The sequence below is a fragment of the Magnolia sinica genome, chromosome 2 (assembly GCF_029962835.1).
Source record: "Magnolia sinica isolate HGM2019 chromosome 2, MsV1, whole genome shotgun sequence".
NCBI lineage: Eukaryota > Viridiplantae > Streptophyta > Magnoliopsida > Magnoliales > Magnoliaceae > Magnolia > Magnolia sinica.
This window is the reverse complement of record NC_080574.1, coordinates 21,187,874-21,203,299: the sequence shown is the minus strand read 5'-3', so window position 1 is coordinate 21,203,299 and position 15,426 is coordinate 21,187,874. Positions and strand designations below refer to the sequence as shown.

The following is a 15,426-nucleotide window of genomic DNA, read 5'->3' as shown; positions in this document are numbered from 1 at the left end:
GCGGTGGCTTGTACGTGTGTGGACTTCGCAAAGTTCACATGGATAATAGATGCTGCCATTATGATTCTATTATGCTTTTATATTTATTTATTTTTAATTATAACTCACTGACTTGATATAGAGTTTTTAACGTGGGATGCAACGTTTCACCCATTCTAACAGAGTTCATGAAATTGTCTTTCTGCCATCTTTTGGAGGCTTTAATCATAGTTCTAAAACTCGCTGGCCCGATCAAAACTCGGCCAAAGTCTACTCAACTCGCAGGAGGTCGAGTGGAGTCAGTGGCAAACTCAATTTTTAATTCTTATAGTGAGTTAGCCAAGATTAGGGGAGACTCATTGAGTCAACTCGCTTGAGTCACTCGTCTGGATGCGATACACACACTAAGTTGGATTTCATATATCATGTTGTGTCCACATTTTGTGTATAAAAGCTAACCCATCCATGCAACCCACCGTGATGATTTGATAAATCAAAATCAATCAGATCCAATCAACACATGGGCTATGTGATAAAAACAATGTACATCACCAACAAACCTTTGGATTCATGTGTGGCCCAGCAAATGATGGGATGGTCCTGATCTTTGGTTCATATGATCGCCACTGTGCAGTTTGCCTGTTGGACGTGTTGGATTTGATACACACCATGTGGCCCACCGATTCAGTTTGCCTGTTGGACGTGCTGGATTTGTATTAATGTGTGGCCCAGCTAATCGTGGGATGGGCCTGATTTTTGGGTCATACGATCGTCATGGTGCAGTTTGCCTGTTGGACGAGTTGGATTTGACACGCACCATGTGGGTCCACCAATGCTAGACTTCATCACTATTGAGAAAAATAAATATACTAGGGCATTTTGGTTAATAGGAGCCTGCTTCATCTACAAGTCCACAAAAAGGGCCTAGCTTGGGTCCACCCCAGTGCGCTTTATGGCATCCAACCGTCCCATCAGGTTTCCCACCATGAAAGTTGGATTTCACAAAGGTTAGCCAATCTAACCATCATGTGAAATTCTCAGGTTTTTTTTTTTTTTTTTTTCTGGTTGTCCATTGTTTTATAAGAGTGTGGCCCACTTAACGATTTGATACGGTTGACTTTTAAGGCAGCACATCTTATCTTGATGGTGAGGTCCACTTGCGTGCAACATGATGGGCCCCACATAGGGTATGAACAAGTTGATAGGCTGGAATAACTTGCAGAATAAGCTGTCTCTATGATGACATTTTGGAACGGATTAGGTGTAGGTGTCACCTACCGTAGTCGGTGTTTCCCTGACCGTGGGGCCCACCTTGTTGTATGTGTTGTATATCCACGCCGGCTATCAGTTTTTCCAGCTGTCCCATAAGTGAAGCAGATCATCCTCCACACGTTGAGGAGTTATCGTTTTGGGTGATTGGAATGGACCCAATCCAACGGCTAAAGTCTCAACGGCGTATCATTGTAATATGCTGGGATGTATACTAGCAGATCTCCTAGAAAGGAATATATTATTCTAGACTCCTGGATGTAGATAGCTTTTTCTACATAGGTACCGTACAATGTGAAATGCCATATGGTTTGAGTCTTCAGTTTGTACAATTGTGCAAAGTGGGGCCCACGGTTAAGTGATCCAACAGTCAGTATCATGGACCACAATCTGGATGGGCAATGAACCAAAAATCTCTTAAACTGGAAGAAATCTAACCATTCAATAGACAATGAACAAATAAACGGTTGAGATGTGCATTAGATCAATAAAAGTCCAAATTTTGTAAAGAACAAGATCTTCCAATCTAAGGGAGGCCATCCACGGCAAGCTCCATCATATTTATGGGTTGGATCATTGAACCATGGCCCACTTGTACGAATGAAGAACCCTACCATGACGTGCAACTTCTCGACCGAACATTGTATAATACGGATTATAGCTGTAACACGCCTCTGCTCTCTTCCCGTGAACTCTGCCAATGGCACCTCGTTAGGGAGTGGATTAAGTGTGGCCCCGGCCTTACCCAAGATTGTTCGATCCTTACTGTGGGTTCCAACTTGATGTATCTATTATATATCCACGCCGTCCATCCGTTTTTCAAGATAATTTTAGGGTATGAACGAGAAAATAAGAAGACCCAATTCTTAGGTGGACCATCCTATAGGAAGCAGCTGTGATCCATGCCATTAAAAACTTCCTTAGGCCCACTGCGAATTTCAAACATTTCTATTTTTCATCCAACCTGTTGATAAAGTCACATGAACTTGGATGAAGGGATAGAAAAAAATCAGCTTAATTCAAAACATTTATGGACTATTATGGGTCAATCACCACTGTTTCTCAAAGTATGGTCCATCTTAGAATCGAATATACTTCATTTTGGGCTCATGACATAAAATAAAAAAACGGATGGACAGTGTGGATGTAGAAAAAATACATAAGGTGGGGCCACGGTAAGGGCTGCACCGTCCTGGGCTAGTCCGGGGCCGGACCCAATCTGCTCCCATCTCAACTATATCTCTGGCTGCGGATGCTCAGGTCAACTCATGGACACCTAACTTGGGAGTTAGGTGGGCCCCACCAGTCAGAAAACCTAACCAAAGAAAAATCGGACTAGGACTGGGTACTCCCTCGACGACCCAGCGGGAGACGGAAACGGATTGGCTACTCCCCTCGCCACTAGCCCGGTTGCTGATGGTTGGTGCTCTGTAGGTCTTACTATGATGTATGTGTTTCATCCATGCCGTTCATTCATTTTTTCAGATCATTTTATGGGTAAATACCAAAAATGATAGGGATATATGTCTCAGGTGGACTACACCACAGGAAAACAATAGTGATTAGATATCCACTGTTAAAATCCTACTGATGCCAACTCTACTGTTTATTTGACATCCAACCTATTGGCCAAGTCGTACAGACATGAATGAAGGGAAAAAAACAACTTTTATGGCTACCAAAAAGTTTTTGATGTTAGACGATCATTCAACACTTTTCCTGTAACATGGCCCATTTGAGATTGGGATATACATCATTTTTTGTCTCGAGACCTAAAATGATGCAGAAAAACGGATGGACGATGAAAACGAAACACATACATCATGATAAGACCACAGAGAACCAACAACCTGCCATTGTTGGGTGAAAGGGAGTAGCCAATATATTGCCATGAGAGACGGTCGGTCTTGGAGCCCAGTGGCGCCCACAGTGATGTGAATGTTTCATCCATGTTAGATTAAGCTGATATATATGTTTTTCTTGAGTCATCATTACATCGTGAACACGTTAGATGTCGAATAAACATCACGGTGGGCCGTTAGAAGTTTTCAGTTATGATTTGATTTAATCTGCGCTGCTTTTTTATATTTGATACGACTGACCGTTGCATCTGCCTCCTTTTTAAACTCATGCTTTAAAATGATACGTCACACTAGATGGACAGCATGGATAAAACATACACATTACGGTGGGCATACAGAGCCCATGACAGAATTTCTAACTAGGTGTCTCCTAGTAGGGGTAGTACCTAATCCGCGTTCATGTGGCCCACCTGATTAATGGACTGCATCCCAATCAATACCATGTCTCAGATGCCATACGGGAGAAATGCAACGGCTTACACATTCGCCAATGTGGCATTGGAGTGAGATCCGGACGGTTCATCTGATCAGTTCAATCACCCCTGTTTCCTTTGATACGATCCACCTAAAATTTGTATATGCTTCATTTTTTAAAACATGTCCTAAAATGAGCTGGCAAAATAGATGGACGGTGTGGATATACAAGAATACATCCAGCTGGGCCGTAAGGTCGGGTCCCACCGCATCGCTGGTTCCCCGGTCTCTGTGACCTGACCCTTTCGGGAGAGAGCGGATTCGGTAAGGCCGGGTACACACCCACTTTGGTGCGGCTGTGACTGTGGGGCCACTTTGAACTATCTGTTGTACATTCACACCGTCCATTATTTTTGAAAGATCGTTTTAGTGAGAGATCCCAAAAATGAAGTAGATCCAAATCTAAGGTAGTTCACACCACAGGAAACAGTGGTTATTGAATGCCTACCATTAAAAACTTCCTGTAGTCCACAAAAGATTTGGATCAAGATTATTTTTGTGTTTCCGTTCATCTATGTTCGTATGATCTTATTAACTGATGTGAAACTAACATTACAGTGGACCCTAGGAATTTTTAATGGTGGGGTTCAATCACCACTGTTTCCATTGGTGTGGTCCACTTGAATTTTGGATCTTCTTCATTTTTTGTGTCATGCCATAAAATGCTCTGAAAAAACGGATGGACGGCGTGGATATACATTAAATGAATCAAGATGGGCCTAGGATCACGGCCTCACCGAGGTCTGTGTTTCCCGGCCTCACCGAATACGCCTCGATTTGGAGACGACGAAATACGCGGTGGCACGCTCTTACGAACCACCCCCAAAGTCTCGCACGGGTGCTCCGTGGGAAGGAGTGGAACTCGGGAACAGACCTGTGTGAGTTTTGCACCATTTAAAAATAGTTCAAAATTCTCTTCAACCGTACCATAGTATAGTTGTACTGCAATCCAGACCATCCAAATCTCTGAAGCAACGGTGGATGGCTCATAGTCTAAAAATTGCAGGAAAGATAATATTAACCATCTGACTTTTCCCTTCGAAATTCCACCAAACTATTTTACCTTTAACCGTCCACTTCGTGGTGTACCAGAGTCCTCATTCATCCTGGTTTACCCGAGCAGAGGCGATAACAAAGCTCTGTGGGTCACCATATTGTCTGTGTGACATCTGATCCGTCCATCAGGTGCATTTCTCAATGCTCGGCCATGAGGACAAAAATCAGCAAGATCCATAACTGTGTTGGGTCACACCACAGGAAACAATGGAGACGGCACGCCGACCATAGATTTGTGTCTGGGTCCATCGTTGTTTGTATCCTTCGTACAACACAACAGACCCCAGAAAACTCGGGTGTTTTACACGCAGTTGTTGTAGAAGATTCCGGTCTCTCAATAGCCATTAATTGCATGTTTAGAATTGCCAAATCACTGTGATTTTATATATACGCTCCATCTAATGGGACACAATTTAGACGGTCAGGATAGCTGTACACAAGTTCCAAGTGTGAGGAGATGAGTCACCATCATTGTTTTTAACGGTGAAAAACTCGCGCAGGAGTCGGGCCCAGAGCTCGGGCAGCGAGCCACGTACTCGCGCGAGACGCGGATACACGCGTCGGTCCAACGGACATGCATCGCACTCATTGCCGCGTGTGGACAGTGCTTTCCGGTTCGGTCCGGTCCGGTCCGGGTTTTGAAAACAGCGTCTAATATTGGAAAAAGCTCCAAAAGCGCTCCCCCAGAAGCCTTCTCTCTCTCTCTCTTTTTCTCTCGTGTTCTCGGTCGTACGGCAAGAATCTCGTCCGTCGTCGTTCTCTCGCTTCTCCTTCTCTCAGGCCAGGTACTTCTCTTCCCATGCAATCTATCCTATCCAATAAAATTACGAAAATACCTGCATTATTTCCTTCCGATTAGGGCTTTTTCCTCTCCTTCGAAAAATTGCGCCTTCTTCGATTCTAGGGTTTCCCACCTTTTTCGATTTCTTCTAGGGTTCTTTTTTCTTCTATTTATTGCCCTTTCCTTTCTGTATTTTGTATTTTATAGGGAGGATGTTCTTGAGTTATCAAAGATGAGTTCTTACGGCCGTTTCGGCGGCGATTCTGGGAGTTCTTTTCCCGATGTCGGAGTCGAAGCCGGGCGCTGCAATGGATGCGAGAGTGGTGGTGCTCTCGGGTCCCACGGCGGGGCGCCTGTGTCACGGTTGTGCGTGGGGGAACCTTGCCTTCTGTTAATTGACGGTAGTGGTGGGGCGGATGGGTTCGGTTCCAATGTCGATTGTGAGAATGATGTGGGACCCTCGGTGGTCGAGGGGAATAGGTGTGGGGTTTTCTGTGTCGGGATTGATGCAGAGAATGGGTTAGCTGATTCTTTCCAATGTAATGGATGCGAGAATGTGTCTGAAATATCTTGCCCTGCTACGAGCAGTAATGGGGATGCCGGGGATGGTCCAGTTGGGCTTGGCTTGAGTGCTGCTTGTGAGCATGATGGTGAGCCCTTGGTTATTGGGAGAAATGGGACGGGGGATGGGTTTGGGATTGGCAACCGGCTTTGCTCTAACCAGATCAAAGTGGAGAACCGGATGTGCGATTTGGTTCAACGTAATGGGTTTGAGAACATCTTGCTGATAAACAGTAATAATGAGACAAAGGATGGTCTGAATGAGGTTCACTTGGGTGCTGCTTCTGATGATGATGTGGAACCGTCAATTGGTAGGAGCAACACACAGGATGGATGCGGGGTCAGCAGTCTTTGTTCTAATGAGAGTGATGTAGAGAACAGGTTGCACACTTCACTTCAACATAATGACTGTGGGCATGTCTTGGAAACAGCTTGCCCCTTGACAGATGGTATTGGAGAGAATGGACAAGATGGACTTCACTTCAATGTTGCTTCTGTTGATGATGCAGAACCATCGGTTGTTAGGAGGAATGGGTTAGAAGATAGATGTGTGGTAGGCAGGCTTCACTTTAATGAGAATGATATGGAGAACCGTTTGTGCAGCTTGGTTCAATGCAATGGATGTGTGGATGTATTGGAAACAGGTTGCCCCTTGATCAGCGATAATGGAGAGGATAGACAAGATGGGCTTTGCTCCAATGCTGCTTCATTGAGCAATGCAGAGCCGTCAGTTGTTGGGAGAAATGGGGTACAAGATGGACGTGGGGTCAGCGGGGTCTTTCGTAATGAGAGTGATACGAATAACTGTTTGTGCAGCCCGGTTCAATGTGATGGATGTGAGGATGTCTCAGCAATGGCTTGCCCCTTGATAAATAGTGGTGGAGATTCCGTGGATGGACGGAGTGGCTTACACTTCAATCTTGCTTCCAAGAGTGATGGGAAATCATCAACTACTGGGAGGAACAGGACAGGGAAGGGGCATGGGTTCAGTGTGCTTTGTTCTCACGAAATTGACATGGACAACCGGTTATGCAACTTGCATCAGTGGGACAGGTGTGAGAATGTCTTAGTAACTGCTTGCCCCTTGATAAACAGAAATGGAGATTCTGAGGATGTGCCTGATGTGTTTTGTTGCAATGTTTCTTCTGAGAATGATGCAGAACCATTGAGTATTGTGAATGAGGCAGATGATGCATATGGGGCTAGTGAGCTCTGTTCTAACCAGAGCAACCTGGAGTACCGATTATGCACTTCACTTCAAGGTAATGGACGTGGGAATATATTGGAAACATCTTGCCCTTTGATAGACAGTAACAGGGATGCTGTGGATGGTCTGAATGAGATTGGCTTCACTGTTTCTGAAAATGAAAGCGAGCAGTCAATTACTGTGATGAATGGGATGGAGGTCAGACGTAGGTTTAGCAGGCTTCACTCTAATGAGAGCAACACAGATAAGGAGATGTGCCGTTCGCCTCAATGTAACAGATGTGAGGATGTCCCAGAAATGACTGGCTCTTTAAACAGTAATGTAGACACTTTGGATGGTCCTCCAGCTGGGCCTCACGTCAAGGTTGCTGCTGATAATGATGCTGAACCATTGATTATTGGGAAGGGTGGGGCAGAGGCGGGCTGTGGGGTTAGCATGGTATGTTCTAATGGCAGTAATATAGTGAATCGGTTATGTAGTTTGGGGAGCACGCAAGAGGGACCGTATGCAGAAAAAGTTGGGCCAGCGAACAACATATTGGAAGGCTCACCTTGCAATCAAGAAATGTGCTTATCATCCTTGGTCCAACAGAATAAGCAGAAGGGAACCTATGTTTTTGTCCCCTTGGAGGAAACAGTTACTGGTTTTAAGGGGGTTGAGCAAGAGAGACCCCATGGTGAGCCCTTTCATAAAAAAGAGAGACCCCATGGTGAGGCAAGTATGTCGACTGGGCTGACAACACAAACATCATGTACAGAGAAAAACCCATGTGATTTAGAAGGGTCACCATACGTAGTTTCTCACCGTGCAATGGAAGAAACACACTCTAAATGCTTGCCGGTTCTTGACCATGCAGAAAGGGATGCCGGTAGTATAGTTGATTCATCTGGACATGCAGATAACGAAGCAAAGGTTGGTGCTAAACTTGACCGAGTTTCGAGGAATACCGGCGGTAGCAAATTGAATAGGCTGTCAAGAACAAGAAAGGCTGCAAGGCAATGCCAGCAGACAGCTGATACAATTGGGGTCTTCTTGAACAATGCAAGAAGAAAAAGAAGTTATTCCAGCAAACGGGCGCCTTCTTCAGTCTGGGGAGCTATGGGAAATATTGTACAACTATTCAAGCAGAATGATGAGATTCTGAAGTTTGATTCTCAGTTAACTAAAATTCACAACCGAGGGTCAAAAAAAGGGAGGGGTGTTTCAGGGCGGAGAAAGCGGCAGAAGACTCGTAATAGCAGAAGTTCAAGGGTATCACAAGCAAAAGGTCATTCTTCAACTAACTGGGTCTGTATAAAGGTTGAGGTGGCGGAAGAAGGGGGTCAAGGAAGTCTGGAAGCTATGCATCCTGAGGTTGTAGATTCTTCAGCGTCTGTACAAACTGTTAATGGTTGCTCACCTGAATCAGATTGCTGTGTCGGTTCTGAGACTCTGAAAACTGCTAGTGAAGCGGAATGTAAGATGGAAGGAGATGGTTGTGGTGCCCAACAGTTCCCATGTATTGATCAGAATCTGAAAAAGCTGGAAGCACCTGATATTTCCACACGGGATGCCCAGCTCGGTGATAAAGACATGGAGAGCACTTTGACACAAGAGACATCAATCGAAAATGCTTCAGGTGATTACCCTGGGGTGTCTTCTCGAGTAGGGATTGAAACCTCCATTCAAGCTGTTGAGAACGTGCATTCAGATCCAGGAACATCACCTGTTATGGACATGCTCCATGGAACTCCAGTTGTTGGCATCAATACGAGCGAGGGTGCTGTTTATACACGCAGAAAGGCCTTGTCAGATGGTAGGAGAAAGGCCCGAAATGGTTTTATTGTGGAATCCCGAGTTCAAGAAGCCTTGCATGATGCTGTTTTGAATACTCCTGAAACTTCTGTTGCTCCTGTCGATGCCAAAGCTTCAAATAGGAAGCACACTAGCAAAAAGAAAGGGAAGGCAAATGGTAAAGTTAAAGGAGGCCAAAATCAGTTAGCAGAATGCTTTTCTGTTGAAGAAAAATTGCTTGCGCCAGCAAACTTGAACAAGGCAATGAAATCAACAAAACGAAGACCCACGCGGAAAGTGGCAGACAACTTTGACCCCATGGATAATTTCAACACAACAACCAGCGGAAATGCTTCCTCCAAAGCTTCAGGCAGTGGGGTATTCATCATGAAATCACTGGTGTCAGATGCGGCTGAAGTAGAATCCTGCCAAGGAACTATGAAAATCGAATCTGGTATGGGAATCAATGCATCCTCTGGGAAGGATGTCAGGATTTCGCAGTCAGAACCATGCATGTCAGAGGGCTTGCTATCTGCTGGTAAAATTAAAGATCGCAAGCTTCCCAAAAGGTCCATTGTTGGATCCAGCAAACACAAATCACGTGCCACTGATTCAGCAAAGCGTGGGAGAGGAAATGCTAGTGGAGGGAAGAAGGGTAGCAAGAGCAAGGACAGGGATATTGGACTTTCTGGCCAGGTTGTGTACGCGGAGGAAAGACATGCCCTTGGTGCCGTTGCTGTAACAGGAGGTAATATTATTTTTCTTTATTTGGATAGGAATGGATTCTGCATTTAATTGCTCCAAAAAAAAAGGATTCAGCTTTGAGCCGAGCGGCCTAAGCAGTTAGCTCTGCTCTTGACCCGCTGTTTTCTGTCTCTTATATCTTCTAATGGTTTCTGCTGTACCATCATTTGCATTCCTTATTAATGGTTATGTTGAGCTTCGAGGAACTAAACTTGACTTTGCAGAAATTCATGTGGAAGGAAATGACATATTCTGGGATCTGGGAAGGAACAACAATAGCAGCACAGTTGCTTCTGAGGGCATATTTAGCTCTGCCATGTTACCCACAGGCGATGATCATGCATTAAAGAAACCCTCTGATGGCTTGGAGGTGCAGTGCTTGCAACCACGGGTTGCATGGGTGCGTTGTGATGATTGCTTTAAGTGGCGATGTATATCAGCCGCACTTGCAGATGAAATAGAGGAAACAAACCGCAAATGGTGAGCACCTCCCTTGTTATTATTCACTTTTTTTGTTTCTTCTTACAAAAATGACTATCACAGTGTCCATGATTGTTACTGTTGTTATTGCTCTTGTTTAAAGCAAAAGGTATGTAAAGGTTATAATTTTCTAAGGGGAAACCAAAAATTTAGTAGAAAGAAAGAAGTAAATACAAAGATGAGGCATTATCCAGTTTAATACATTACAAAGGAGAAGTTGCTCTCCCCCCTATATAGATGCACATGCCTATCTACAAAGAACTTTGTTGATCTAGCCTGCTCAATAACAAGGTGGTTTTGCCTTCTGAAAAACCATGTTTGGCGAACACAACTTGTTTATAAATATCCTTCTGTAGCATTCATGCCTTCTTCCGCACAAGGCAGTGACAAGAGTAAGTTGCCATGGGATCTCCTCTTATTTCCTTCTTACCAAAATGCCCCGCATGGAGTTAATCCCCTAATCTCTCATGGCATAACCCATTCAACCCTGAACAATCTAAAGAAATTCCATCAAATCTCCTGCACAAAGGAACCATGCATGAACAAACGACCCATCATCTCCGCGCTACAAAGATACAAAATACAGCCACATCTGTTTATTGGTCAAGTGGTCAATCCTGAGCACTTTGTTCTTGCCGACAAGCCAGGCAATAACCAAAACAAAGGTGGTCCTGGACATGATAGGATCTCCACATGGCCTTTATTGATTTTGAGAAAGCATAGATAGGGTCTCTAGAGAGTTTAATCTGGTGGGTGTTGGGAAAGAAAGGAGTCTCTAGAGGATAAGTTGGCATGATTAAGGATATGCATGATGGAGCGGCAACAAATGTGAGGACTACTAATGGAGAGATGTGAGTTCCAAATTTCCATCGAAGTACTAGGGTTGGCATTGAGCCTGTGTCTTTTTGATTGGTTATGGATAAGTTAATAAGGCATTCATATGAAGAGATCCTGCAGTGTATGTTGTTTGTTGATGGCATAATTTTGATTGATGAAAAAAGGAGAGGGTAAATACAAAGCTAGAACTATGGAGGGATGCTTTACAAACTGAAGTTGTTGAAATTAGTCGGACTAAAATGGAGTATATGGAATGCAATTTTAGTAACAACAGGAGTGGAAATGACGAATTAGTTAAGATTACCGGCTGAGAAGTACCCCAAAAATTACAATTTTCAATATCTTTGGTCAATAATTCACGAGAGCAAAGAGACCATTCCTCTTCTTTGCAAGGCTGGTCCATGTGATGGTTTCTTAACCTCTAAGTGAAAGATTTGAGGAGTTGGTGCCATATCTTCAAAAAAATTCACGAGAGCAAAGAGATTCAGAAAGATGCTGCTCCTGTTCATAGATTTAGAGAATGGAGACGTGCCTCAGGAGTCTATGTCTTTGCCGCGTATCAATCAAACTGAAGGGGAAATTTTATAGGATAGTTCTAAGACCAGCCATGCTCATGGGACAAAGGCTTGTGTATTTAAGGAACAACATGGTCATAGGATGAGTGTAGCTCAATTGAAGATGTTGAGATGGATGAGTGACAAGATGAGGAAAATAGAAACAAAAATGAACGCATTCAAGGAAATTTAGGTAATGAGGGGAAGCAGACTTAGATGGTTTGGCCATGTATAACATAGACCAAGAACTGCACTAGTTAGGAGTGAGTGGGTTCAAAAGGACATGGGTGGAGGTGGTAAGAAAAGACTTGATGACCTATGCTTAAGGGTATGATCCTGGATAAAGTTGAGTGGTGGAACAAGATTTGTGTAGCTAACCCCAATTAGTTAGGATAAGGCTTATATGATGATGATGATGAAGATTTTCATTTAATGACTTGACGATGGAGAGCTTTATGAAGACTATCGAATTTAGTTTGATATGCCTCACAATATAGTAATGTGTCATCAACAAATTGAAGATGATTGATCTAAAACTTTGCATGTTCCACCGAAAAGCCGTTAATTAGACCTTGATCTCTCTCCTATTCTAGCATTTTACTAAGGGCCTCAATATTCATTGACTACCAGAACAAAAAGGGAGAAAGGGGATCCTCTTGCTGAATGCCATGTTTGCCTCTAAAGAAACCTTTTAGGCTTGTTTGGATGTGTGGATTCTGTTTAGATTCCGTGGATAACTTAATGATTACCCAACGATAATTTCCATGGTCATCGTAGAAATAGGATTCCAAGAATGGGTTGCCTGTTTGGATAGCAAGTGAAATCCTCAAATTTATTTGACTAGGCTCTTAGCATGATGCTTCGAAGAGGGGAGGAACATGGTTATTCTTTGGTTTCAAGTCTTCAAATAATGGGTGTCATTTTAGTTACCTTTAGTTCACGGACGACACACTTATTTTTTGTGACGCGGAAGAGTCTTCAGTGGATAATCTGTAGAAATTAATCGTTTGCTTCGAAGCAGTTTCAGGCTTAAAGATCAGTGTGGCCAAATCCGAAATGTTAGGAGTTCATGTTAGTGGTGAGGACCTTCGGTGTCCAGCCTGCATCTTAGGGTGCAAGCATGAGTCCTTTCCTTCTACGTGTTTAGGCCTGCCCCTCTGTATTGGGAAGCCGCCTAAACTTCTTTACAATAGGGTGATTGAAAGGATCAAGAGGAAGTTGGCCTCTTGGAACTGTTGGTATGTCTATTTGGGTGGTCGTTTGTCCCTCACTAAGGCGGCTTTCTCTAATATGCTTGTGTACTTCATGTCTTCGTTCAAATATCCCAAAGAGGTGTTGGATAGACTTGATAAGTTAAGAAGATATATATATATATATATATATATATATATATATATATATATATATATATAGATATATATATATATATGGAAATTCCATCTCCTTAGGTGGGTTGAGGTATGCAAGCTGTTTGAAGAAGGCAGGGTCGGTCGTGGGAGATTGGGTGATTTGAATTTAGCACTTCTTGTGGAGGCAGCTTATAGGAAACAAGTACGGGGTACAGGAGGGCGGTTGGTTTGTGAAGATCTCCTTGCTTTATAGAACTTCTCATATTTGGAAAGCGATTGCGGCCACAGATCACTTCGTTAGAAGGATTCCTTTTTTGTTGTAAAATGGTCATTGTATCCATTTTTGGGTGGATATTTGGTGTGTAGTCCGGGCACTTCAAGATCTTTCCTTAGGGTGGCGCGGCTTGCTCCCGATTTCTTTATATCCATGGCAAAGCGCTTTTCTTATTGCGGTAGGTAGGTGGTGTGGAATCCTAATTGTCGTAAGAACGTGTTGGATGAGGAGATTGATGAGTTCGCTGGGTTATTGGACCACTTCAAGAGTATGTTTACTTCTTTTATCCAAGCGGACTTAATGATTTGGTTGGGCAATTGATCAGGGAATTTCTTTGTTCGGTCGCTCTATAGTATTATTAGCAAGTCTCCTTAGCTCCTTCATCGCTCCCGCATCATCCTTTTCATCATTGGTTCTACGGAGCTCCTCCTATGGTGGTAGTGTTTGTTTGGCTTGTAGGTCTTAAGCAAGGTGTCCCATATCGGTTATGTATCGGCCGTAACGGCCGATAAGTAACGGTAACGGTGGGGTCCGTTATATGATACGGGGGCGTAACGGGCGATGCCTCGATTTTGCGCTACCGTAATGGCCGTTAATGACCCATAACGGCTGTTACGGGCCTTAAAAAAAAGGAAAAAAAAAAGAAAAAAATACTTACCTTTTTTTTTTTTCTTTCTTCTTCTTCTTCTTCCTTTTCTTCTTCTTCTCGGGAAGCTGCGGCCGCGGTGGCCTGCTGCTTCTTCTTCTTCTCTCTCTCTCTCTCTCTCTCTCTCTTTTCTTTCCCTCCTTTTTCTTTTCTCTCTTCTTTCCCTCTTTTTTCTTTTCGGTTTCCCTCTCTCCCTTCTTTTTTTTCGGAGGTGTACCGCGCACCAGCTGGAGGTACGTGTCATGCTAAGACGAGCGCTGACAGTCCTCGAGCTCCGAGTTGTACGAACGGTTCAAAGGAGATCAAAGTTACGTGGGCTCCACAGTGATGTATTTATTATATCTACACCGTTCATCTATTTTCAGAGATCATTTTAGAGCACCACCAAAAAAATGAATTATATCCAAAGATCGTCTGGACCACATCAAAAATAGCAGCGGAGATAATGATTTTCACCGTTAAACAATTCGTAGGGCCCACCATAACGTTTATTTTCCATCCAATCTGTTCAAGCCTTAAGACGAGCTCGTCAAATGAATGGACGGTTTAGATATAACACATGTCAGCTTGATCTAAAACTTTTGTAGCCCCCAATAAATTTTTAATGGTGAACTTTTAATTATTGTTGTTTCTTATGGTGCAGTCCACCTGAGCTTTGGATGTGCCTCATTTTTGGGCTCATGCCCTAAAATTATTTGGCAAAATGGATGGACGGTGTGGATATAACACATTCATCACGGGTGGGGCCCAAAAAACTTTGACATGTGTGCTACACTTCACAATCCGAGTCCCGCCTAATTCGGGCCCTTAAAAAATTGTACATGAGACATATATTAACTTAAAATTTACCAATTAAATTATGGACTGCAATTGCTAACTCACAATGCCAAAATCAAATTGTTTGAATAGTTTTAATTGTTAATTTGTGGACTTTTATTTTTTAAAATAGGGCCTTTTGATTTTTTTCATGATTCACTATCCAATAAATGTCCACCAATTCATAAGTGGGATAATGGCAATAAATTGCATGAATTTGAGGCTAATTTGGGGCATAGATTGGTCCTCCAAGTCAGCCCCAAATTGGCAACGCCATCTACCTGAATTTAATTTCATTTTTTTAAAGAACTATTGGGAGAAATGATATCAAATTGTTAAGTATATAAATTAGATATTTAGAAAATTAAATATATGAATTTTGTAGTCAAATTCAGGTTACCTGGTTCAAAAATTAATCAGACAGTCCGATACAACTTCTCACCAAAGAGTGGACCATTACACCACCATAAACATGTTCTAATTTATAAATGAATGCATATTTGAAATGCTTAGAATATTCTGGATTTAATCCATATTTTTTCATATTTTTTTTGGCAAAAAAAAATAAAATTACACCGTTACGGGCCATTACGCTCCCGTATCGCCGTTACACCCCCGTATCCGTATTGGTTTCGGAGGGCACCGTTACGCCAACCGATACCGATACGGGATACCTTGGTCTTAAGAGGGTTCTCATCGTGGACAATCTTCAAAGGAGAGCCTTAATTCTTCTCAATATTTGCTTGATGTGCATGGAGGATGCA

At 43.1% G+C, this 15,426-nt stretch overlaps 1 protein-coding gene across 1 annotated transcript in view; it reads left to right on the top strand.

Moving 5' to 3' along the window:
- Window positions 1-5,272: 5,272 nt before the first annotated feature.
- Window positions 5,273-15,426, top strand: part of LOC131236579 (uncharacterized) — a 76,133-nt gene continuing 65,979 nt past the window's right edge. Inside the window, exons 1-3 of the mRNA XM_058233856.1 lie at window positions 5,273-5,425; window positions 5,629-9,710; window positions 9,931-10,186. Coding sequence (XP_058089839.1) covers window positions 5,654-9,710; window positions 9,931-10,186 — 4,313 coding nt within the window. The 5' untranslated portion in view covers window positions 5,273-5,425; window positions 5,629-5,653. The remainder of the gene's footprint in view (window positions 5,426-5,628; window positions 9,711-9,930; window positions 10,187-15,426) is intronic.